This window comes from Rhinatrema bivittatum, chromosome 1 (genome assembly GCF_901001135.1).
Source record: "Rhinatrema bivittatum chromosome 1, aRhiBiv1.1, whole genome shotgun sequence".
NCBI classification, from domain to species: domain Eukaryota; kingdom Metazoa; phylum Chordata; class Amphibia; order Gymnophiona; family Rhinatrematidae; genus Rhinatrema; species Rhinatrema bivittatum.
The window spans coordinates 708,435,014-708,462,315 of NC_042615.1; the positions used below are offsets into that span (position 1 = coordinate 708,435,014).

The window sequence follows — 27,302 nt, forward strand, 5'->3', positions numbered from 1 at the left end:
TGTTGGGAATTATTGGAATTGTGAATAAAACAGAAAATGTTATAATGCCTCTGTATAGCTCCATGGTGAGACCACACCTTGAATACTGTGTACAATTCTGGTTGCTGCATCTCAAAAAAGATATAGTTGCGATGGAGAAGGTCCAGAGAACGGCAACCAAAATGATAAGGGGAATGGAACTGCTCCCCTATGAGGAAAGACTAAAGATGTTAGGACTTTTCAGCTTGGAGAAGAGATGGCTGAGGGGGGATAGGATAGAGGTGTTTAACATCATGAGAGTTCTAGAACAGGTAGATGTGAATCGGTTATTTACTCTTTCAGATAATAGAAAGACTAGGGGGCACTCCATGAAGTTAGCATGTGGCACATTTAAAACTAATCAGAGAAATTTCTTTTTCACTCAACGCAATGTTAGACTCTGGAATTTGTTGCCAGAGGATGTGGTTAGTGCAGTTAGTGTAGCTGTGTTTAAAAAAGGATTGGATAAGTTCTTGGAGGAGAAGTCCATTACCTGCTATTAATTAAGTTGACTTAGAAAATAGCCACTGCTATTATTAGCAACAGCAACATGGAATAGACTTAGTTTTTGGGTACTTGCCAGGTTCTTATGGCCTGAATTGGCCACTGTTGGAAGCAGGATGCTGGGCTTGATGGACCCTTGGTCTGACCCAGTATGGCATGTTCTTATGTTCTTATGTTCTTAACTGAGAGAGTAAATACCGATTTACATTAACTTGTTCAAGTCCTTTCATGATTTTGTAGATTCTATCATATCTCCCCTCAGTCATCTCTTCTCCAAACTGAACAGCCCTAACGTCTTTAGCCTTTCCTCATGGAGAAACCATTCTATGCCCCTAATCATTTTGGTCACCCTTCTCTACACTTTCTCCAGTACAACTATATCTTTTTTGAGATGTGGCAACCAGAACTGAACACAGTATTCGAGGTGCGGTCTCACCATGGAGCGATACAGAGGCATTATGACTTCCATCATTTTATTTGGCATTCCATTCTTAACAATTCCTAACATTTTGTTTGCTTTTTTGATTGGTACAGCACACTGAGCCAACAATTTAAATGTATTATCCATTATGACGCCTAGATCTCTTTCCTTGGTGGTAGCTCCTAATATGGAACCTAACATCATGAAACTACAGCATGGTTATTTTTCCCTATATGCATCACTTTGCACTTATCCACATTAAATTTCATCTACCATTTGGATGTTTTCCCAGTGTCACACAGTCCTCCTGCAATTTTTCACAATCCTCTTGTGATTTAACTACTCTGAATAATTTTTATATCATTTGCAAATTTGATTACCTCACTCGTCGTATTCCTTTCCAGATCATTTATAAATATATTGAAAAGCACAAGTCCTAGATCCTTGAGGCACTCCACTGTTTACCCTTTTCCACTGAGAAAATTGACCATTTAATCCTACTCTCTGTTTCCTGTCTTTTAACCAGTTTGTAATCCACGTGTTTCTCAGGCATCCCCAGCAATATTGTGCGGGGATGAAAGATGCACTCCCTGTATCACCTATGTGGCATCCTGCATGGCAAGCCCTGATGGGGGCCATCCTGCTCCATTGGTGGGGCTTGCAGCTCTAGCTTCAGTGGAAGTACTTCCCTAGGAGGTGTTAGAACCTCCCTTTTCTATTGTAGTGGTTGGAATTGTATTATGATTGTTGTTGTTATTGAGCAGCCTGAAGCTGCCAGTATCCCACTACTAGTATTCATCCATCTAACATTGTAGCTTTAGGAAGACAGGGCAGGTAAAAAAGGTGTTTTTATAGACTCACCAGGGCTGTGTAGGTGTGTCTGAGAGAAGGGCTTATTTTATCACGAGCGATAAATACCACTATCCCACAAAAACAGCCGCTATAGCATGATAAAACTTTTTGCCCAATAGTATACTGTGAAATATGGTAGGAGTCCATCATTTACATAATTTTCTTGATTTTGCATACTCATTATCATATTTAAATACTAATGCACCTTGCGATAAGCCACACATTTATCGCATGTTAGACTATGTTTATTGTGCAATGAGACCCTAATGCAACTTGATGAAATACCCTGCTAGTGCTGCAACATTAACAACCCAGAAATTGTTGTTAAGTTTAGCAGCTGTAAAGACTGTGTTAACTACTACATCACGGGCTAAAACTTCTCCACTAAAACTTCAAATTCAGCCTCTGGGACCTCCCTATATGCACCCCTTACTCCAAAATGAATCATGAGGGCCTCTAAGACTATATTCTCCCATATTGACGTTGAAGCAATGTACAAGAAATTGAGTTGCATGTGCAATTTGAATCATAATATAATCTATCAGAAATAGAATATATCACGATTCAAATTGCACACTGAACTCAATTTCTTGTATATTGCTTAAATAAATTATACTTTGCATTGAAAAATTATACTTACGCTATCATTAACCTCAACCAAAGTAGTGCAGGTATATGGAAGTGTCCAATCTGGTAAAAAATGACTTCAATTATTCAAGGCTGCTTGATAGCCAGGTCATCTGTTTGACTGTTGTGTTGAAAGAAAAAAACATTTGCAAAATCCTACTATAAAATACTATCATATTTATCAAAAATAAAATATATCACAAGTCAAATTGTACACTGTTATGATCAGCGGTCCGTGGACTACTCCCATGGACCACCGCTCTTAACTCTGCCCCAGCTTGAAGCTATGAACCTACACAAGTGGAAGGGATGCCACCAGCAAATGTGGCAGGACACCGCCATTACATGTGGCAGGGACCCTGCCACAGACCCCAGTGTGGCTCATCCTCCTTAGGCATGCACACGCGTCACATCTCCATATTTAAAGGGACCATGGCGGGAAAGCTCCCGCGACCCCTCTTGATGACATCAGCAATGGAGCCCTATTTGAGGACAGTGCTCCAGCCACAATATGCCTCAGCAACAGGACCCACTACCTAGCATAGATCGTGCTGCTTCAGCATTTGTCTTCATTCCAGTTTGTGTCTTCAGTGTTCCTTGCCTATGGTTCTCCTCGCATGACTTCCCTGCCTATCTATCCCTTCTTCCCTTCGGATGGATATCTGGTTTCACCTTGGTCTGTTCTTGGATCCTGTTTTGCCTGCTGACTGCCACTAACCTCTGCCTGCTTCACGACAGACTTGGCCACCACCTGCCCTCGACCTCTGCCTCCTTCACGACATGCTTGACCGCCACCTGCTCTTGACCTTTGCCTGCTTCACAACTCACTTGTACGCTTTCTGCCCTCACCTCTGCTTGCTTCCTGACACACTGAATAGCTGCCCACCTACGACCCTGCCTTCCAAGTATCTCCTCTCAAGCTCATAGCTTCACTAATTATACTTTGTCATTAAAATAATATACTAACACTGGGCCAGATTTTAGTAGGTATGCGCGGGCATAGATTTCTGCACGCAACCCGGCGCGCACAAATCTCCGCCCGATTTTACAACATGCGCGTGCAGCCGTGCGCATGTTATAAAATCTGGGGTCGGCGCGTGCAAGGGGGTGCACACTTGTGCACCTTGCACGTGCTGAGCCCTAGGGGAGCCCCGTTGGCTTTCCCTGTTCCGCCTCCCCCCACCTTCCCCTCCCTTCCCCTACCTAACCCGCCCCCCAGCCCTATCTAAACCCCCCCTTACCTTTGTTAAATAAGTTGCGCCTGCCTTTGGGCAGGCGTAGGTAGCTTGCGCCGGCCAAGTGCCGGCGCGCGATCCCCCGGCTCGGCCACTGTGCGGAGGCCTCAGTCCCGCCCCCGCCCTGCCCCCCGGACCACCCCACCCACTCCCACCCCTTTTTTTCAAGCCCCGGGACATACGCGTGTCCCGGGGCTTGCGTGTGTCTCCGAACCTATGCAAAATGGGGCGGATTTTAAAAGGCGCGCAAATAGCCTACTTTTGTTTGCGCTCCAGGCGCAAACAAAAGTACGCTGGATTTTAGTAGATACGCGCGGAGCCGCGCGTATCTGCTAAAAACCTGGATCGGCGCGCGCAAGGCTATGGATTTTGTATAGCCGGCGCGCGCCGAGCCGCGCAGCCTACCCCCGTTCCCTCCAAGGCCGCTCCGAAATCGGAGCGGCCTCGGAGGGAACTTTCCTTTGCCCTCCCCTCACCTTCCCCTCCCTTCTCCTACCTAACCCACCCGCCCGGCCATGTCTAAACCCCCCTCTTACCTTTGTCGGGGGATTTACGCCTCCCGGAGGGAGGCGTAAATCCCCGCGCGCCAGCGGGCCTCCTGCGCGCCGGGCCGTGACCTGGGGGCGGGTACGGAGGGCGCGGCCACGCCCCCGGACCGCCCCGGGCCGTAGCCACGCCCCCGTACCCGCCCCCAAAACGCTGCCGACACGCCCCCGAAACGTCGCGACGACCGGGCCCGCCCCCCGACACGCCCCCCTCGGAGAACCCCGGGACTTACGCGAGTCCCGGGGCTCTGCGCGCGCCGGGAGGCCTATGTAAAATAGGCTTCCCGGCGCGCAGGGCCCTGCTCGCGTAAATCCGCCCGGTTTTGGGCGGATTTACGCGAGCAGGGCTCTGAAAATCCGCCCCAATAGGCTCGGCGCCTGCAGGAGCGGGTTTTCGGGGAAACGTGCGTAATATACGTGCGTAACCGTTTGAAAATCTACCCCACTATCATTAACCAAAGCCAAAGTGCAGGTGTATGGAAAAGTCCAATCTGCTAAAAAAGATGTTGTTGACCTTCAGTTCTACAAGGCTACTTGATAGCCAGGTCATCTATTAGATTGAAGAGATCAATTCCAATATATAAGCCACAGTCCAGTGAAACCTCTAGGGTCTTCTCTGTCAAGGGACTATAAGATGGTGAAAGGTATTTTGAATTAGGTCTTCTTATCTTGGGATCTGAAATAAACCACAACAGAAAACATAGTCTAATACAGTAAGACTTCCTGGAATGAAGATGTAAAAGTTCCTTTAACAAATTAAAATGAACATAAGAACATAAGAAATTGCCATGCTGGGTCAGACCAAGGGTCCATCAAACCCAGCATCCTGTTTCCAATAGAGGACAAACCAGGCCACAAGAACCTGGCAAGTACCCAAACACCAAGAAGCTCCCATGCTACTGATGCAATTAATAGCAGTGGCTATTCCCTAAGAAAACTTGATTAATAGCAGTTAATGGACTTCTCCAAGAACTATCCAAACCTTTTTTGAACCCAGCTACACTAACTGCACTAACGACATCCTCTGGCAACAAATTCCAGAGCTTAATTGTGCATTGTTTGAAAAATAATTTTCTTCGATTAGTCTTAAATGTGCTAACTTCATGGAATGCCCCCTAGTCCTTCTATTATTCGAAAGTGTAAATAACCGAGTCACATCTACTCGTTCAAGACCTCTCATGATCTTAAAAACCTCTATCATATCCCCCCCCTCAGCCGTCTCTTCTCCAAGCTGAACAGCCCTAACCTCTTCAGCCTTTCCTCATAGGGGAGCTGTTCCATCCCCTTTATCATTTTGGTTGTCCTTCTCTGTACCTTCTCCATCGCAACTATATCTTTTTTGAGATGCGGCGACCAGAATTGTACACAGTATTCAAGGTGCGATCTCACCATGGAGCGATACAGCGGCATTATGACATTTTACTTCCTATTAACCATTCCCTTCCTAATAATTCCTAACATTCTATTTGCTTTTTTGACTGCTGCAACACACTGAGCCGACGATTTTGAAGTATTATCCACTATGATGCCTAGATCTTTTTCCTGGGTGGTAGCTCCTAATATGGAACCTAACATCGTGTAACTACAGCAAGGGTTATTTTTCCCTATATGCAACACCTTGCACTTGTCCACATTAAATTTCATCTGCCATTTGGATGCCCAATCTTCCAGTCTTGCAAGGTCCTCCTGTAACGTATCACAGTCTGCTTGTGATTTAACTACTCTGAATAATTTTGTATCATCCGCAAATTTGATGACCTCACTCATCGTATTCCTTTCCAGATCATTTATATATATAATGAAAAGCACCGGTCCAAGTACAGATCCCTGAGGCACTCCACTGTTTACCCTTTTCCACTGAGAAAATTGACCATTTAATCCTACACTCTGTTTCCTGTCTTTTAACCAGTTTGTAATCCACGAAAGGACATCGCCTCCTATCCCATGACTTTTTAGTTTTCGTAGAAGCCTCTCATGAGGGACTTTGTCAAACGCCTTCTGAAAATCCAAATACACTACATCTACCGGTTCACCTTTATCCACATTTTTATTAACCCCTTCAAAAAAATGAAGCAGATTTGTTAGGCAAGACTTCCCTTGGGTAAATCCATGTTGACTGTGTCCCATTAAATCATGTTTTTCTATATGCTCTACAATTTTGATCTTGAGAATAGTTTCCACTATTTTTCCCGGCACTGAAGTCAGGCTCACTGGTCTATAGTTACCCGGATCGCCCTTGGAGCCTTTTTTAAATATTGGGGTCACATTGGCCACTCTCCAGGTACAATGGATGATTTTAATGATAGGTTACAAATTTTAACTAATAGATCAGAAATTTCATTTTTTAGTTCCTTCAGATCCCTAGGATGCATACCATCCGGTCCAGGTGTTTTGCTACTCTTTAGTTTGTCAATCTGGCCTACTACATCTTCCAGGTTCACAGTGATTTCATTCAGTTCGTCTGAGTTATCCCCCCTGAAAACCATCTCTGGAACTGGTATCTCCCCAACAACCTCATTGGTAAACATGGAGGCAAAGAATTCATTTAGTCTTTCTGCAATGGCCTTATCTTCCCTAAGAGCCCCTTTAACCCCTCTGTCATCTAATGGTCCAGCCGACTCCCTCACAGGTTTCTTGCTTTGGATATATTTGAAAAAGTTTTTATTATGAGTTTTTGCCTCTATGGCCAACTTCATTTCAAATTCTCTCTTCGCCTGTCTTATCAATGTTTTAAACTTACCTTGACAATGCTTATGTTTTATCCTATTTTCTTTAGATGGATCCTTCTTCCAATTTTTGAAGGATGTTTTTTTGGCTAAAATAGCCTCTTTCACCTCACCTTTTAACCATGATGGTAATCGTTTTGCCTTCCTTCCACCTTTCTTAATGCGCGGAATACATATGGACTGCGCCTCTAGGATTGTATTTTTAAACAATGTCCAAGCCTGTTGAACACTTTTGACCTTTGCAGCTGCACCTTTCAGGTTTTTTTCTAACTATTTTCCTCATTTTATCAAAGTTTCCCTTTTTAAAATTTAGTGTTAGAGCTGCAGCTTTACTTATTGTCCCCCTTCCAGTTATTAGTTTAAATTTGATCATGTTATGATCACTGTTGCCAAGTGGCCCCACCACCGTTACTTCTTTCACCAAATCTTGTGTTCCACTAAGAATTAAATCTAAAATAGCTCCCTCTCTTGTTGGTTCCTGAACCAATTGCTCCATGAAGCAATCATTTATTACATCCAGGAACTTTATGTCTCTAGCAAGTCCTGATGTTACATTTACCCAGTCAATATTGGGGTAATTGAAATCTCACATTATTATTGCACTGCCAAATTGGTTTGCTTCCCTGATTTCTCTTAGCATTTCATCATCTGTCTGACCATTTTGTCCAAGTGGATGGTACTATACTCTTACCCAACACACATGGGATTTCAACCCATATATATTCTACTGAGCATTTACTCTCTTGTATGATCTTTATCCTGTTGGACTCTATACCCTCCCGGACATAAAGTGCCACACCCCAACCAAGTTGATCCTCCCTATCATTGCGATATAATTTGTACCCTGATATAGCACTGCCCCATTGGTTATCCTCCTTCCACCAAGTCTCTGTGATGCCAATTATGTCAATCTCATCATTTGCTGCTATACACTTTAACTCTTCCATCTTACTTCTTAGACTTCTGGCATTGGCATACAGACATTTCAAAGTGTGGTTTTTTGCTTGTTTTAACAACCTGCTTTTCCCTCAGAGAACAATAGAAGAATCCTCTTTAGAAGAGATCCTTTAGGCTCACTATATTAGGAATAAGAAATTGTAACTGGATAGTTTCATTCATTCCCATCTTTAATCAGTAAACATTAAACTGGAAACCAAATCAGATTTCGGTGTGATAATCGCTGCCATATACTATAGACAGAAATGATGGCTTGACAGGTGACCAATGTTCAGGGCCTAGGAAGTAATCTTTCTCCAACAGGGAATCTTGGGCATCAGATTGTATTAACATCAGAAGAGAACTTTAACAACTTAAACCCGTATTTAAGGTGTGGTCTTTGGGATCTTATAATGACCACTAGCCCAACAGTTAAAGTTACAAAGATGTAGCAACATTGGTGAAAGACAAGTCATACAGATGAATTTTGGATAGAGTACAGTGGAGAGAGATGATTCACTGGGAGACCTGTGAGGAGGAGGTTGCAGTAGTCTAAGCAGGAAGATGAAGAGAGAGTGGAAAACAGTTCTAGTGGTATGTACAGAAAGGAAAGTATGGATTTTGGTGTTTTTATAGAGAAAGAAGTAATGTATTTTAGCAGTGTTTTGTAAATGTGTAAAGGAGGAGAGAGAAGAATTGAATATGACCCCCCCAAGGTACTGGCTTGAAGGGACTGGAAGGATGACAGCGTTATCTGCAGAAATAGAGAAAGGGAGAAGAGGGCAGTGGGTTTGGGAGGAAAGATAAGGAGTTCTGTCTTCTCTACGTTAAATTAAGATGGTGATGGGATATCCAGGCAACCATATTAGACATGCAGGCTGAGGTTTGGGATTGGATACCTAATGAAATTTCTGGTGTAGAACGGTAGATCTGGGATTCATCACTCATGGGGGGGGGGGGCACCAAAGTCCAATGGTGTAGGATTGATTCCCTAGTTGTTCTGCCCCTCCAGGGCCTTATTTCAAAATGGTGCTGGCTGGAGGGATCATACATTAATTAGTGCTGATCTTAAGAGCGTGGGGTGGTCAGCGATGCAGTACGTGTACTGCCGCTGGTCTTTTTGCAGTGCCGCCCCCCCCCCCCCAAAAAAAAGAAAAAAAACTAGTCCAGACATGTTTAACCCACCCCCCGCTCTCTTATGTGTTTGGAACTCCACGTCTAAAGTGATCTGTGAATGTCTTTTCACCTGACCAACAGTCTGCATCTCTTCAAATCTAGCTCAAGCCATTCCTCTCCTAAGTGTTAATTCTTTTCTTTTATACCGTAGCATGATGATTTATTGTATTTGGTGGCTTTTCATACATGTTTATATGTGATTGTAAGGTGTTTTGGCATGCTTCTGTACAAAATATACTATTTAAGAATTATATTTTACTATATACCACAAGTTTTGTTTGGGTAAGAATATTATAATGCTTTCTAATGCAGGTCAGGCAAGCAGAGGAATTCGTAAACATTTACATCTGCCTTCACTTGTAATAGTAACTTCACTATCCTTAGATGAGCCCATAATGAATATTTTATTTTATTTGTACAGTTTGCTAAAAACTAATTTATAATATATTTTTCTTTTGAGAAATAGCAACACTTTTTAAACCAGGGATGGGTGAGTCAGTTCAGAGTTAACTGGCATAGCAACTAGGGAGAGCGAAACGGTACACATCAGATATCTTTGTCTTCATGTGCCATGGATTAAATCCAAGATTTCTTGCTGCTGCTCATTTTGACTTGGCTCTGTACTCACTTTACATCTAACTGCAGTAAAAATGCTGCTAGATCTCTTGCACAAAGAGAGCTGCCAAATCGTCCTGATATTAGTCACACACTTGATGAGCTAGAAAATGTTTTTGTTAAATTTGTTAATAACCAGGACAGTCAGATTAAGATTAATCCTTGTTCGCAAGTGAGCACAAAAGCAGAGGGAGATAAGGTGACCTGCCGGAGGTTATTCAGAGTCATTAGCAGAGAGGGAATTTTGTGCTCACATGTGAAGACTTCTGCTGAATCATAGCCCAGTGCTTTAACCACTAGTCCATTTGTCCTCCCTAAACTTTAGTTATCTCATTCATATTTAAAAAAACAAAAAAAAACAAAAGAGACAAAGCAAGTTAGATACATCTAAGCCAGAAGCAAATTTTGATTTTAAAGCAAACCAAGTTATAGCCAGCAGAGCAATACAAATCTGATATGAATTGGCCAGATGTGATTTATTCTCCCAACCGTAGTCCAAACATTTGGCAGAGAAATCTCTTTTAGCTTACCTTCTTTGATAGATGAGGAATCCAGATGCTGGAGTTTCAGGCCAGAATCTGTTCTCTGTGGCTTTGTGTATAGAAATAAATAGCAAAGCACACAGACAGTGATGATGAATGCGAGTAATACCAAAGCAGCAACTCCCAATCCAATTAAAGCACCTATGCTGAAAAAAAAGAATCCGAATTATATCGCATACTACTTAACTACCCAAATGTTTGCTTTGCTCACCACGGCATATTTCATGCTACATTAGTACTTTACACAGGTATTGCAGATGATTCTCTGGTGTTTCATTCAGTCCATTTAATTAATTAGCTGATTGTATAACAGGGACACTATTGACTTGCAGTTCAATTCATTGTTGATAGAATGGTCCTTTAAAAGACAATCTTTAAATCACAGTAGTATAATAAAATTAATAATATAACATAAAATGCATCATAGCATTAATATATTTTACATTAAAAGCAGTATTATTCACATTTCTATTTTTCTTTCAAAGCCTTCATTTCATCAGTCAATACAGATTTAATCCGGACTTTAGCCAGCCCAGCAGATTGGAAAAGAATCAATTCAGGGTCTAGGCATTTCCTCCTCCCCTGTGTAGTCTCAACACTTAAAGACAAGATGATGTAAGCTAGCAGGAGGCAGCTGGTAGTAATCAGAGTTATGAAAATTGGCTTTATTCACAGAAATTTGGGAACTAGAACAATTTCTAACCAAAATACTAGCTGAAAAATCTGAATAGAATGTTCTTATCCTATACTAAAGCAAATGCCACTCTGAGAGGATTTATATCTCAAACCGTTATGCAGGGTTTTGGAATGGCCTCCACTTCACGTTTTGGCATACTTTGATAGAGTCTATGTGCCTTATGAAGAGCATGCTAAAACCAACTGGAAAACCCAAGTGAGTCAAAGTATCAGCTAGAGACCCAGGCAACTGAAACAGGAGTTTGCAAATAACGTTCTAAAAGCAAAGGAAGAAGGAAAAAAGGGATGGAAGAATTGGCAGTTTTTAGGGACAGAAGCTATTTTTCATCGCCTTAAGATGGCCTCATAAGTCACATAATGTTTCTGTTTATTGTGAATTTGGCTGAGTAAGACCGATACCACCTAGTTTTTGTAGACATTATTATTATTGAGGTCCATCTTCAAAAACCATTTAGATAGATAACTCAAAAGTTATACTTCTAAATAGGAAATGTTGCATATTTAGCCACTTATCCAGCTAAGTTATACTTGAACAAGGGGCTGAGATATCTGGCTCACTTAGCCGAATATCTGGTATATCCAGCTAGGAAAGCTACATAACTTTAGACCTGCTTCCAAGTAGGTCTGTAGTTATCCAGTCTTGGATATCCAAGCTATCCAAAATAATATAGCTGGTTAAATAGTGATCAAAAGGGAAAAAAAGAAAGATTGTGGGCCTACAGGCCCTAACCAGGCACTCTCTTTCCTTCCCCGTGAGCTCCAAAGACTAAGCCCTCTTCAAATTGGACACAATAAATTTAAAACATCCTCTCCCAACCTCCGCTCCCAATTCCCGTCTTAAAAAAATATATGAATCTCTCCAGGATTCCTCCTACCCCCCACCACAACCCTATCCCTCCTACCCCTCTGTACATGAAATTAAGGTTTTGATGCAGCCCAGTTTGTGACAGTGACCCTCTGAGCATCCGTTTTCATTACTGGCAGATGGCAGGTTATGAAAACCGATGCCGCGTTGGTCTGCTGAGTTATTTTATTTTATTTTATTTACTTAAAAAAAGAAGTACAGAAAAGCAATTTTTTTTCTGCTTTTCTATACTTCTTTTGCCTGCGTCTGAGACGCACATTTTTTTGCATGCGGAGTGAATAGGCTCATTCACATGCATTTGCATGTGATGAGTGATATTACATTCACTCTGCGTCCAACGCGGGTTAAATAGACGCTAATCCCCCTATTGCATTAGGGGCGGATGAGCGCGCCGCCTATGTAACCTGCGTCAGCGTGCGGGTTATACAGTGAGCTCGGCTATACTGAATATCATGCTAACTTCATATATTTCAAATTCATGATTTGAATACAATATTGCGGTATTCAATCTAAAGTGTATTTTGATGCACTTTTGTATGATACCTTTATATAATATTTTATTAGATGTGAATATTAATAGTTTTCTACTTTGTTTAGATGCTTATAAATAGGAAACCATTATATCTCCGTGTATTGAAGGCAGAAGATTTAATAAGGATGGTTTAAAAATATAAACAAATTCCTTAGCTCAATATTCTCCTTTTTCCTATTATCTTACTGCTACAGGGTTTGGTTTGCTTGGTATAAAAATCCAAATAGAATTCTGATTAGTGAAGATGTAGACTGGAAAGATGTGATCATGAATTTGAAATATGTGAAGTTAGCATGGTAATCAGATGTTAGCTAGAGATGCTTTTGCAAGTGAAATCAAGAATTTAACAGGCATTTGGTATGCCTAGCAAGAAGGGGAAGAGGTAGGCAAAAGTTTCTAAAGCAGAAACAAGTGTAATATTGTAACAAGAAACCGCTTCCTCAACAGACTCTGACAATGTTTTAGAGTACAGGAGAGGCAAGACAGTATTGGAGAGGATGGAAGGGTTAATAGCATTGGAATTCAAAAAGATGTTAGTGGTGACAGAACAAGAATATTGGAGAGGGTGATTAAATGTAAAGGTTATCAGGTGATAATGAGAAATAGAAAGTACAGTGGTGGGGAAGTCTGAGAGAGAGCAGCTGGAAGAAAGGGCCAGATCAAAGCAGTTGCCATGCTAGTGAATGGGGCAGTAGGGCATAATCGACTGTCAAATTAAGAGATAAAAGCAAAGAGATTTAAGGAGTAGGAATCAGAGGGTTTTCCCTGTGGAAATTAAAATCTCCAAGAATAAAGGAAGGAGAAGATGGAACTAGGACGAAGGAAAGCCAGAGACTGAAGTTGGTGAGGAAGAAGGACTTAAGTTGGGTCAATACATGACAGGTACCTGAAGAGTCAGTGGGGTGAATAAGTGGATGGCATGGACCTCAAAAGAACAGGAGTGGGAATGATGAGGAAGAAGAAGTTGAAATCTGCAAGAAGGGGAGAGTAAACAGTAGCCCAGTACCATCGCCATGGTGTATGAAGTGAGTTGTGGGAGAAAAGATAACCTCTCGACAGACTCTGTCAAAGCAAGAAGATGAAGGGAATGAAAGATAAAGAGGAAATGAATGTAGGCAAGTTTGTGGGAAATACAGCAGATATTTCATTGGGAACATGAGAGAGAAGAAGGAGGAAAAAAGAGGGATTTTCTCAAGATTGAAGGGGTAACAAATTGATATGCATTAATTAAGAAATTAAGAATAGGTTAGACCAATGGGCCATCTAGTCCAGCATTCTGTCTCTGACAATGGCCCCAAAGAAAAGTAGCATCTAACAGATGAAAACCAATGTTCATTTAAGTATCCCCTGTAGAAATATGAATGTGAAGCAACTTGGCTGTCATCCAAATCCTAATATCTGTTTATTTGTCATCCAGACCTTTTTTCAACCCTGCTATGCTGCTTGCTGTGACTATATCTGGTGACAGCAGATACTACAATTTAACTACTTGAGGGAACAGAATTAGAAGTGATATTTCTGTCGTCTGCTCTGTTTAGCAAATGTTACTTTTGGCCAAATGTGGATGAGGGTGGGGATATTCTGCAATTTATTTTCTCTTTTCTCTGCTGCCTTCACTTCCTGAAGTCAACAGGTTGAACATGGGTTTTCTGGAAGTGAAGGATAGGAGGGAGGTGGGAGGGGTGGATAGAAGGGTGAGAGGAGGTCATGCGGGAGAGTGAAGCAAGAAGCTGGAGGTAGGAGAAATTGTGATGGGGAAATTGGACAATGGAGGTAGCGTGATAAGCAGCGAAGGTTAAAATAGGAGAAGACTAAAAGGAAGATTGTGGGGCTAGAGAGAGGTCTCAGGGAGATTGGTGAGGCAGAAGGCAGTTTGGGAATGGGAAGAGAGGAATAGAAGAAGAGGGGTGGGGAAAGGGGAACACTGAAAATATATGTGTGTATGTGTAGGGAGGGCAGGGTCAGAGGTGTCAGCAATTATAAGATTTCTAGGCTGGTTTGTAGAAAGTAGTCCAACCCTATGTCAATCCATTGTTTTCAGCTAAGCACAGAGAAAGGGATTTATTTTATAATATTTTTATTGAAAAGACATCAAATTATTACAACACTTGAACCTCAAATTCACATTATGGTATTATTATATAGTATGTGCATTTGAGAAACCTAGTTGTCCAAATGTGTGTTATTTCTATGATTTCAGGTTGTGGTGAGGTCATGTAGCAGTTATACAGGGTACATTTTGCTTGATAGAAACATGAAGAGATATAGCAATATGTTGGGGTTTTTTTTTTGTCTGTTCATGTTTTTATGAATGCCTTGAGTAGTGGATTAAGTGCAGGATGTGCTCCCTGTTGAGAATGTAGTTACCAGCTGGAATTCCACATTATCTAAAGCTTATGATACAGTAGCCTCAGAGCAGGAGGTAAGGATTCGGAACAAGGCCAAAGGTGCCACATGGTTTTCCTATACATTAATTAACAAATGGAGAGCTGTAAGAAAGGCCGAGTGACAGTGGCAAAAATGTGATGATATAGAATCTAAATAATTATTATAATTTACTGAATGATTGCAGAGGCATGTGTAGACAGGCAAGAATAGATTGTTACAGCACATTCTTAAGCAGCTTCCTTTATCGCCCATTGGAGCTTTTCATAATCACAAAGAAATTGACCTCTAAGCCAGAGAGAGTGGACACCAAAATTCTCTCATGTGATGTGCTGGCTGATAATTTTGAGAACAAGATCAGATAAATACATACACAACTTGGGATGGTGCCTAGGGCCTGTAACACAGTATTGCAAACTGTAGTTCAAGACAGGTGGTTTGAATTTCAATTATTATCTTTATAAGAAATAACCACTATTGTAACAGGGCCTAAATCAATGTTTTCTCATCATGACCCTTGGCCCATTTTTGTTGGTTAAGGCTATGAAAGACTTCTCCTTTGCCATTCATAAAACAATGGTAAATAAGTCATTACTAGAGGGGCATGTACCAGATCAGTTAAAAGAAGCAACCTTTAGGCCAATTTAGATGAATATAGCCATCTCAGCCGCAGAAGTTAGCAATTATCACCCTATTTCAAATTTGCCTATCCTTGCTAAGATACTGGAGAAGGGAGTGTTATTGCAGTTGGATGAATTTTTATTAGATCATGATGAGCGATAATAACCAATTTGGTTTCAGAAAGACAGATAATACTGAATTATTGTTGCTGTCACTGCTTGATACTTTATTTTGCATTTTGGACTGTTGCAGGTCAGGGATTGTAGTGCAGATAGATATGTCAGCTGCATTTGACACCATTAAATATGATTTGTTTATTTCCCAGCTATGAGATATTGAGATATTGGGATTACAGGCTATGCTGAGGTGTTTTATATATCTTTTCTCAGGGCAGAGGACAGTGGGTGTAACAAGGAGACCAGCACTCATTATTAAGGATGTGAATCGGGCTTAAGACGATTGAAAATATCGTACAATATTTTCAAAATCGTCAGAAATCGGGGGCTCCCCCAAAACAATAGGAAAACCCCACAAAATTGTTCATGGGATTCTCTTATCGTTTTGGGGGAGGGCAGGAAAAACAGCACACAAAAATAAACCCTAAACCCACCCCGACCCTTTAAAACTAATCCCTTAGCTTCCCCCACCCTCCTGACCCCCCAAAAAACTTTTTACAGGTACCTGGTGGTCCAGTGGGGGTCCCGGGAGCGATCTCCCGCTCCCGGGCCGTCAGCTGCCACTAATCAAAATGGCACCGATGGCCCTTTGCCCTTACCATGTGACAGGGTATCCGTGCCATTGGCCGGCCCCTGTCACATGGTAGGAGCACTGGATGGCCCGCGCCATTTTTAAAGATGGCGCCGGCCATCCAGTGCTCCTACCATGTGACAGGGGCCAGCCAATGGCACGGATATCCTGTCACATGGTAAGGGCAAAGGCCATCGGCGCCAATTTTATTAGTGGCAGCTGACGGCCCGAGAGCGAGAGATCGCTCCTGGGACCCCCACTGGACCACCAGGTACCTGTAAAAAGCTTTTTGGGGGGTAGGGAGGGTGGGGGAAGCTAAGGGATTAGGTTTAAAGGGTCGGGTGGGTTTTTTGTTTATTGGCTCGGGCGCAGCCGATAAACAAAACCATGATCAGGCCGGACGAAAAAAAAACACGATGTGAATCAGAACCGGAATCAGAACCGATTCCGGTTCCGATTCACATCTCTACTCATTATGGGGTCGAGTAAGCTTTGGAGTGCATCAGGCGTCACTGTCTTGTGTCCTCTGTCTTGTTCAATCTTTATTTATCCTCTTTGGGTAAGATTGTACAAGCCATGGGCCTTGTTATATATGCAGATGATGTGCAGATATTTTTCCTTGTATGGGACATGGTGAATTTCCACTTGAAAGTTTTGAAACGTGTATGACTACATTGAAAAATTGGTTAGCTTTCTTAGATTTATTCTTCAATATATCAAAAACTAGTCTTCTTTAGGTGGGCAAGAGGTCTGATAATGCCACTGTAATTTTGATAAACTACTCTAGTATTTTGCTGTCCCAGCTATCTGGTTTGTAGCCTAGGAATCATCTTTGACTCACAGTTAACATTAAAGAAACACGTTCGTTATCCAGTGAGGATGGCTTTTTATAAATTTATTGAAACCATTGAAATTTCTAATACCTGTTGACCTGTTTAAAAGTGCCTTGTAAGCGAACAAGATGGCCTCTGACTGAGAGAACCAGCAAGATCTCTCTCTCCCGTTTTCCTGCTTTTTCAGCATTCTTTTTGATTTAATATGCCTCACACAAAACGAAAGGCTAAGCTGAGGGAGAGTATTGCTAGCTCTCCCTCGCTGGATAGCAACCAACTCCAGATTGAGACTTTCTTTGCTGGAACACCAGGAATAAGCCTGGGTGCAGTGCTGCTGTGGGGATAGACAGAGAGCGAATGCCGACTCTGCTGGCAGAAGTCATTTCTTTAACCCCTGGTGAACCAACTTCACCAACTCTACCCCGACAAGGCCTCTTACCGCTAGCAGATGGTTCTTGATCCCCCACGAGGTAATTTGGGGTGCCTTGAATATTGCACAGGAGGTCCTGGAGGAGGTTGGGGTCCCCGCTGATGCTGTCATAGGGGCAAGGCTAGATGCTGTTGGAAACAGTGGATTTCCTGTTGAGCATAATGGAGTTACTCCTGTTGCTTCAGCTTCGAGGCCGGTTCCTCCCAGCGTTGCTAGTGGAGGCAGTGGAGGCGGCATGTTGAATGTTACAATTGCTAAGTTTGGTCTTCTTAAACTACCCGAAATTACCTTAGAGATAGTCTGGGATGCTCTAGTAAGTCTGGAGGCCTCAATATCATCGTTAACTAAAGCTATTTTGGATACCAACGATCAAACACAAGTTAATGCAACTTCAGTTTCTAATTTTGCATCAAAGCTGGATACTATTTATTCTTGGGTTGCCTCGGTTAGGATGTTCAACATGTATTGGCTCAGTCTGAACAAATACATTCTAAGAAATTGGAAAATTTGGAAAATTATTTGAGAAGTTCAAATTTAAAGTTGTGGTGGAATGATGGAGAGCACTAGGGGCGCTCCCCAGTGATGGACAAGTGGTGTGTGCCCCTGCAGTGAGAAGAACCTCATCTGGGAATGGAGTCCAGAAGAGACGGAAACTCGGAACTGAAGTTCAGGAGAGACGACTTGGCACTTGGCACTTAAGATGAGGATTTGGCACTTGGAACTGAAGATCAAGACTTGACACTTGGAACTGAAGACGAGGACTTGACACTTGGACCTGAAGATGGAGGCAAGAGCAAGGAGCTCTGAGGACCTGGACGCAGTTCAAGGGAGAGCGTGGAGACAGGGATCAGAACCAGCTATCCAGAGACGGAGCCCTAAGCCTGGACACTGAGGTGGGACTCAGTGAAGGAGAGTTAAAAGCCAGGAACCTCAGGAGACTTGCACAGCCATAGAGATATCTGGAGACGAAGGACAAGAAGACATCATGCTTACACAGCCATGGAGTCATCCGGAGACAAACGACGAGAAGACATCATGGGAATATGAGCGAGGGATCCAAGACAGAAGATGCCAGGTAGGAACAGAACACGGAAGTCCAAATGGAACAGAACACAGAATCCAGGAAGGACTGCTCCTAGGAGACTCGTTCCTTGCCAAGGCGAGGTTGAAAAGTCAACTGAGCCCTTTTGTAGGACTAGAAGAGGCAACTCCCTGGGAAGAGCTTACAGTTGGGATCAGGGGCGGATCCAGCCACCGGCCCTATAAAGGCAGAGAGACGTGGCCTCGCCCCCTAGGAAGGCAGGAACAGAAGCAGGACCCTGGACAGCGGTGTCCCTGCCGCTGATGACGCTGGAGCAGGCCCGAAGTGGGAGGCAGAGCAAGGCGGCATCCCTGCCGCTGCGGAGCAGGCCTCCAAGCCTGTCGGGAGATGGCGTGGATGGTGGCTCTGGGCCGCGAAGAGGATGCTGAAGTCTGCGGCTCCTGCTGCGGTGAAGAAGAGCAACAAAGTTGATCCAGGGGCGGCTCCAGGCTGTGGGAAAGGTCCCGGTTACTGCAGCCTCTGGGCCGCGAAGGTAAGAGGCGGATCGTGGCTCCAGCCACAGGCTGCATTGCAACAGTATCCCCCCTCAAAGGGGGTCCCTTCCCCTCCTTCGGGATGTTGGTGACCCAGGAAAGACATCTGGAACAAGAATGGTGCAGGCGCCTCCTGCAGGTTGTGTGGAAAACATGGAAGGAAGAGGAACAAAAGACACAGGAACAACAAGGAAACAAACAAAGGAACAAGGAACAATGGAAAACACAGAGGAACAGAGCAAGGAAACACGGGAACAGAGCAAGGAACAAGAGGAATTTGGAAACAAGCAAGGAACAAGGAAATAGGGAACAGGCAACAGAGGAACGAACAAACTGGAAGAAAGAACAGTGGAGCAAAGGACAAGAAACAGCGGAGCAAAGAACTAGAAACAGCAGAGCAAAGAATAAGGAATAAGGTACAAAAGGAACAAGGAACAAATGGAACAAACGGGGAACAAATGGAAGAAATGGAAAACAATAGAACGAACGAAGAACAACAGAACAAACAAAGAACAAAGGAACAACAAAACAAGAAACAGAACAAGGAACAACAGAACGAACAAGGAAACAAACGGAGAACAAAGAACAACAAAACAAGGAACAACAGAACAAACAAGGATCAAGGAAACAAACGGAGAACAAGAAACAACAAAACAAGGAACAACAGAACAAGGAACAAACGAGAAACAGGAAAACAAACAAAGAAGACCCAGGAGGGAATTCAGGGTGGGATCAGACTGTAGAAGTGGTCATCAGGTGGGGTGCAGGTGCTTCCTGGCAGTCATGGAACCCCAACCTGGAATCACCATGGAGATGAAAAGTCTGGACACAAGTGCTTCCTGCAGGTCGTAAGATCCAGACAGCTGGCACCTCCAGCAGGTCATGAAAAGAAGTCCCCAAAAAAATTATGGGGTCCGAAGAAACAAAAGGAAGGCCAAAGGAACCCGAGACAAGGGCAGTCCCATGGGGCACATGGCCTTGGCATATCTGTTGCGATGGAATGGTGGAGAGTGCTAGGAAGCACTCCCCAGTAATGGACAAGTGGTGTGTGCCCCTGTGGTGAGACGAACCTCGTCTAGGAATGAAGTCCAGAAGAGACGGAGACTCAGAACTGAAGTTCAGGAGAAACGACTTGGCACTTGGCACTGAAGACGAGGACTTGGAACTGAAGATTTGACACTTGGAACAAGAGGAGGCAAGAGCAAGGAGCTCCGAGGACCTGAACGCAGTTCAAGGGAGAGCTCAGAGATGGGGCTCGGAGCCAGGTACCCAGAGACTGAGCCCTGAGCCGGGACACTGAGGCGGGGCTCAATGAAGGAGAGTTAAAAGCCAGGAACCTCAGGAGACTTGCACAGCCATAGAGACATCTGGAGACGAAGGATGAGAAGACATCATGGGAACATGAGTGAGGGATCCAAGATGGAAGATGCCAGGCAGGAACAGGAGATGGAAGTCCAAATGGAGCAGAAGACAGAGTCCAGGAAGGACTGCTCCTAGGAGACTCGTTCCTTGCCAGAGCGAGGTTGAAGAGTCAACTGAGCCCTTTTGTAGGGCTAGAAGAGGCAACTCCCTGGGAGGAGCTTACAGGTGGGGTCTGAGGCAGATCCGGCCGCCGGCCCTATAAAAGAGGCAGAGAGACATGGCCTCGCCCCCTAGAAAGGCAGGAACAGAAGCAGGACCCTGGACAGTAGTGTCCCTGCCGCTGATGATGCTGGAGCAGGCCCAACGTGGGAGGCAGAGCAAGGCGGTGTCCCTGCCACTGCGGAGCAGGCCTCCAGACCTGTCGGGAGACGGCATGGGTGGCGGCTCCGGGCCGCGATGAGGACGCCAAAATCCGCGGCTCCTGCTGTGGTGAAGAGGAGCAACAAAGGCGGTTCGGGGGCGGCTCCAGGCCACGGGAAAGGTCCCGGCTACTGTGGCCTCCGGGCCGTGAAGGTAAGAGGTGGCTCATGGCTCCAGCCACGGGCCGCATCGCAACATTTAAGAGTGCTAAGTTTTCCTGTTATAAGAGTGGTGTCACCTGCAGAACTTTTTAGGAATTATATTTCTCAAGATTTGAAAGTTCCCTCAGCTGTAATGCCAGTGATAATTAAAACATTTTATTTACCATCAGTTACTGAAGACACAGTGGGTAATCAAGATTTCACATTGGATCTCTCAAATATTTTGGAAACATCACAAACTACAGAGATCCTACAAAGAGGAAATCTTTTGGTGAGATTTGCTTTTCAATCTGATAGAAATAATGGGGCGGATTTTCAGAGCCCTGCTCGCGTAAATCCGCCCAAAACCGGGCGGATTTACGCGAGCAGGGCCCTGCGCGCCGGGAAGCCTATTTTACATAGGCCTCCCGGCGCGCGCAGAGCCCCGGGACTCGCGTAAGTCCCGGGGTTCTCGGAGGGGGGCGTGTCGGGGGGCGGGCCCGGTCGTCGCGGCGTTCCGGGGGCGTGTCGGCAGCGTTTTGGGGGCGGGTACGGGGGCGTGGCTACGGCCCGGGGGCGTGGCCGCGCCCTCCGTACCCGCCCCCAGGTCGCGGCCCAGCGCGCAGCAGGCCCGCTGGCGCGCGGGGATTTACGTCTCCCTCCGGGAGGCGTAAATCCCCCGACAAAGGTAAGGGGGGGGTGTAGACAGGGCCGGGTGGGTGGGTAAGGTGAGGGGAGGGCAAAGGAAAGTTCCCTCCGAGGCCGCTCCGATTTCGGAGCGGCCTTGGAGGGAACGGGGGGAGGCAGCGCGGCTCGGCGCGCGCAGGCTATACAAAATCGATAGCCTTGCGCGCGCCGATCCAGGATTTTAGTGGATACGCGCGGCTCCGCGCGTATCTACTAAAATCCAGCGTACTTTTGCTTGAGTCTGATGCGCAAGCAAAAGTAGGCTGATCGCGCTTCTTTTAAAATCTACCCCAATGTCTTAACATTTTTTTTCATAACCATTCATCTCTGTTCTATGTGCAAAAAATATGGATCTATCCTGATCTTACTAGAGTTACCCAGTTATGTAAAAAAAATATTCCTTTCCATGCATTTTGAAGTGGTCTCCAAGGGGGGCCACTTTGTTCTTCGTTATCCCTGTAAATGTTCCTTGAAATATCTTAATATGAACTATGGTTTTTTTGAGCCATTTCAACTTTGAATGTTTCTGTAACAAGAATTCTTGTTGTTAATTTGGAAATGCAGGAAAAAAGAAAAGAAAGAAAAGTGCCTTGCAGGCATGCAGCAGCTGATCCGTTGGTCTGCTGGTGGTCTAAGTTTAAATTATTAGTACTAATACATATGCTAATTTTTTCTGAACATTCATGGTCTGTTAAAAATAAACTGCAAAGGTATGAACCCAAACGTGCATTACGATCCTCTAATATGAATCTTTTGAAAGTACCTGGCATAAAAGCTTAAGAGCATGAACAAACAAGGACCTTTTCCTAGGCAGCTCCAGTCTAATGGAATAAACTTCCATTACAGTTAGAAGAGGAGAAAGATATTAAAATTTTTGAAAGAGTTTGAAGGCATTGTTTTTTAAAGAGGTTTTTGCACAATGATATGGTATAATATGTAATCTGTATTTTCAGTTGTATTACAATCGTGATCGTGTATTTGTATCTTTTCTAAAGTGTTTTTGTTTATATGATTGTTTACCTTGGACTCCTCACTGAACAAATTGTTTTGGAAGTTTTGAGGAATGTAAGACTGTTAAATTAAAAAAAAAAGCAAACAAATAAATGCCCCAACCTGCTTACATCGTTTTAATACTTTTTGATTCCATTCCTACCACCCATAAACTTCCTAACCTTACACATTCATATATCCACTCTCTAGTTTGACTCCTCACACATGCACACGCATCATGCATCACACAGCTCATACACTCTCCTATATGAAACCCACAGTTATATTTCAGAAATGCTCAGGGCCAGTGCAAGACTATTTGGCACCCTAGGAGAACCTGCAATAATGCACCCTGCTCCTCCAATGTACTTATTGGCAGTGGCTCCAGCACAGCGCTCCCTTCTTTTGAAGGATTGGGTCTGGCACAGCACCCCTCTGGGCCTTGTGCAAATTCTTCAAACAAGCAAGTAGAAATATTTCCAATAAAATGAAGCAAACATTTTCTCTTGATTGCTCTAATAATTTAGAGAATAAAATCACGACAACTATAAAGGAATTTTGAAGCATCTTTTTTTTTTCTCTTCATGCCAGATATTCGATTTAATTGCATTAATTTAAACTTAGCTGATGCCTTTTCATTGGTAGCACAAGGCAAGTTATATTTGGGTACAGTGGGGATTTTTCTATCCCCCAGAGGTCTTTTTCTCTAAAAGGTGAATTTTTAAAATGTTACTTGCATAAAATACAGCATATATACATGTAAATAGCCTCTGCTCATGTTATGTTATATTGTTATGCTCTTCTTATATGAGGAAGGGGACAGTTCAGGGGAATACTTGATTTTTATGCAGGTTGCACCATTACTGTTCATTGATGTATGGTTGAAACAAGAAAACTTGAATAAAGATATGATTAAAAAAAAAAAAAAGGAGCAGGCTGGGGCATTCCAGGGCTAATAGTTATGGGGCGGATTTTAAGAGCCCTGCTCGCGTAAATCCGCCCGGATTTACGCGAGCAGGGCCCTGCGCGCCGGTGCGCCTATGTTCAATAGGCCTACCGGTGCGCACAGAGCCCCGGGACTCGCGTAAGTCCCGGGGTTTTCCGAGGGGGGCGTGTTGGGGGCGTGTCGGGGGCAGGGCCGAGCAGCGCGCCGTTTTCGGGGCGGGATGCGGCGTTTCGGGGGCGGGCCCGGGGCGTGGTTTCGGCCCGGGGCAGTCCGGGGGTGTGGCCACGCCCTCCGGAACCGCCCCCGGGTCACGTCTAAGCGCGCCAGCGGCCCGCTGGCGCGCGGGGATTTACTTCTCCCTCTGGGAGGCGTAAATCCCCCAACAAAGGTAGGGGGGGTTTAGACAGGGCCGGGGGGGGGGGTTAGGTAGAGGAAGGGAGGGGAAGGTGAGGGGAGGGCGTTAGCGAATTCCCTCCGAGGCTGCTCCGATTTTGGAGCGGCCTCGGAGGGAACGGAGGTAGGCTGCGTGGCTCGGCGCGTGCCGGCTACACGAAATTGGTAGCCTTGCGCGCGCCGATCCAGGATTTTAGTGGATACGCGCGGCTACGCGCGTATCTACTAAAATCCCGTGTACTTTTGTTTGCGCCTGGAGCGCCAACAAAAGTACGCCAACGCGCTGTTTTTGAAAATCTACCCCTATGTGTGTAACTTGCTATTTTAAAAGACACATATGCATGTACATTTCCAACTTACTCGTGTATTTTTACAACTGATAATTATCTGGTGTAATTGATATTAAATGTGTTCTTTGTGTAGTACCGACTGGGTGGGAGGTCTGGGTGGACTGGGGAGGTTCAGGCTGAGGAACCAGGAGGGTCTTGATGACTTGGAGAAGGACTGTGCAAAATTAATGGACTAATTGGTAAACTGCTCAATTTCCTCAATATGTGCATGTTTTAAAACTGGCTGACTTACGCATGTTAATTGGGACTTATGCAAGTAAGTCCTAGTTTACTTTCATGTGTAAAACATAAGCACATATACACTTAAAATAGGGAGGTATATGTGGTTTCAATGCACTCCAGTTATTCACGAGTAAGCCTACATTCACATGTATGTTTTGTGGTAGAATTACATGCATTTTATAAAACACATATCATATGTGTAATAGGATGAGTCAGGCAGTTTTATACTTCCTGGTGTACATAACTGTGTACCAGGGAAAGCTTGTTTTTTGCATGCAAGGCATTAGAGAAGGGGTGAGAAGGCAGGATATTGGAAATAAAGATTAATTAATTAACAGGCTGATACAGTAAAGTCCGCGGGAGAGCGGATGAACGCCCGCTCTCCCGGCGAGCGCACCGGCCCTTTGCCGGTGCGCGCGATTCTGTATTTAAATTAGGTGACGCGGTAAAAACGGGGAAAAGGAGCGGCGGCTGTCAGCGGGTTTGACAGCCAACGCTCAATGTTGCTGGCGTCGGTTTTCGAGCTCGCTGACAGCCACGGGCTCGGAAACCGGACGCCGGCAAAATTGAGCGACCGGTTTTCGGCCCGACAGCCGTGGGCCGAATTCAAATTTTTTTTTTTTTTTACTTGTTTTACTTTTCGGGACCTCCGACTTAATATCGCTATGATATTAAGTCGGAGGGTGCACAGAAAAGCAGTTTTTACTGCTTTTCTGTGCACTTTCCTGGCGCCGGAAGAAATTAGCGCCAACCCTAATTTCTGAAAGTAAAATGTGCAGCTTGCGTCAGCAAAAAAGATGGCTCCTTGAGGCCCTGTATCGACTACCGAGGGCTCAATGCAATTACCAAACGGGACCGCTACCCTCTCCCGTTGATTCCAGAACTACTTGACTGCCTCCAAGGCGCAAGGATCTTTACTAAGTTGGATCTACTCGGGGCCTACAACTTAGTTAGAATCCGTCCCGGGGACGAATGGAAGACCACGTTCAATACCCGGGATGGACATTACAAATACCTTGTAATGCCCTTCGGCCTTTGTAATGCCCCAGCGGTCTTCCAACACCTGATGAACGAGGTGCTACAGGATTTGCTCAACATCTGTGTGATCGTCTACCTCGCCGACGTCCTGATTTACTCCCGTGACCTGCCTACGCACCGCCAGCATGTTCGCCAAGTGCGCCAAATTCTCAGAGAGCACAACCTATATGCTAAGCTTGAGAAATGCAGCTTTGAAAAGACTTCCTTGCCGTTTCTGGGCTATATTGTTTCGGCCGACGGCTTCCAGATGGATCCGGAGAAGGTCGCTGCAATTAGAAACTGGCCGCAGCCGAAGGGTCTCAAGGCACTGAAACGATTTCTCGGCTTTGCTAACTTTTATCGGCATTTTATTCCTGGCTATTCTCGCATAGTGGCTCCTCTGACTGCGCTCACCTGGAAGGGAGCCAATGCAGTAGACTGGCCTGCCCAAGCCTGCCAAGCCTTTGAGTTGAAAAAGGCCTTCTTACAAGACACTTGCTTCCGCCATCCTGATTCCAGTCGGCCGTTTGCGGTTGAGGTCGGTGCCTCGAATGTAGCTGTTGGGGCGGTGCTGAGCCAGCATTCCGACAATGGACAGCTTCTCTCGTGCTCCTTTTTCTCTAGGAGGTTCTCCCGGCTGAGAATAATTATGGAATCGGCGACAAAGAACTGCTCGCCGTGAAACTCGCTTTGGAAGAATGGAGGCAGTGGTTGGAGGGAGCCAATCACCCCTTCACCATCTACACGTACCATAAAAACCTCTCTTTTCTCCGCCAAGCCCAGCACCTAAACCCGAGACAGGCCCTTTGTCTTTGTTTTTTGACCGATTTGACTTCATGCTACGATATCGCCCTGGCTCAAAAAATGTGCAAGTTAACGCCCTGTCACGGTCCACCGAGATTGAGGAGACCCCTGAGATGCCTCAGTACATTTTGGATCCTAAGAAAGTATGTCTCGCTGCCACCTCCATGTCTTCTGAAGAAAAGACCGTAGTTCCACGCTGCTTTCGTAGGGCCGTGTTGGCATGAGCCCATGAATCCCTCACTGGAGGGCATGCGGACCAGACCGGTATGCTGGACTTCCTCAATCAGATCTATTGGTGGCCAACAGTAAGACAAGATGTTCGTCTCTTCGTCGATTCCTGCCCCACCTGTGCATTGCAAAAACCGCTTGGCGGGAAACCTAGAGGGTTGTTACATCCCTTGCCTATCCTGGTGGAGCCCTGGACACACATCTCCACAGACTTTGTGGTGGATCTCCAAGCATCAGACAGGAACACGGTCATCTGGGTTGTTGTGGACCGGTTCTTTAAAATGGCACATTTTGTTCCCCTGTCAAAATTACCTTCAGCGCCCAACCTGGCTAATTTATTCATTCAACATGTGTTCCAACTTCATGGTCTTCCCCAGGACATCGTATCAGACCGAGGGCCACAATTCACCGCTCGCTACTGGAAGGCGCTATGTAAACGCTTCAAGGTCCAGTTGAGTCTCTCCTCAGCCTTCCACCCTTAGAGTAATGGACAGACTGAACGTACAAACCGGACTCTGAAGACCTTCTTGCGCTCCTTTGTAAACGAAAGACAAGATGATTGGGCCAAGCTTCTCCCATGGGCAGAATTTTCATGCAACAATCAGACACACACTGCTACAGGAAGTTCTCCCTTCTTAGCCGTCTATGGGAAGCAACTTCGGCCGCCCTTTTCCTCGCCTGAACCCAGTGCACTGCCAGCAGTGCAACTCTCTGCCCACCAGCTACTTGCCCTCTGGACGTCTATTCAAAAGAAGATGCAAAAAGCTGCCCTTGCTGCCAAAAGATGGGCAGACAGCCACCATCAGCCAGCACCAGTGTACCACCCAGGGGACCGTGTTTGGCTGAGTACAAAGAATCTACA

The 27,302-nt window shown here is 44.8% G+C and overlaps 1 protein-coding gene across 1 annotated transcript in view; it reads right to left on the bottom strand.

Annotated features, from left to right (window-relative positions):
- SHISAL2B (shisa like 2B) overlaps positions 1 to 27,302 on the bottom strand; it is a 92,036-nt gene that overhangs the window by 43,420 nt on the left and 21,314 nt on the right. Inside the window, exon 2 of the mRNA XM_029586289.1 lies at positions 10,186 to 10,343. Coding sequence (XP_029442149.1) covers positions 10,186 to 10,343 — 158 coding nt within the window. The remainder of the gene's footprint in view (positions 1 to 10,185; positions 10,344 to 27,302) is intronic.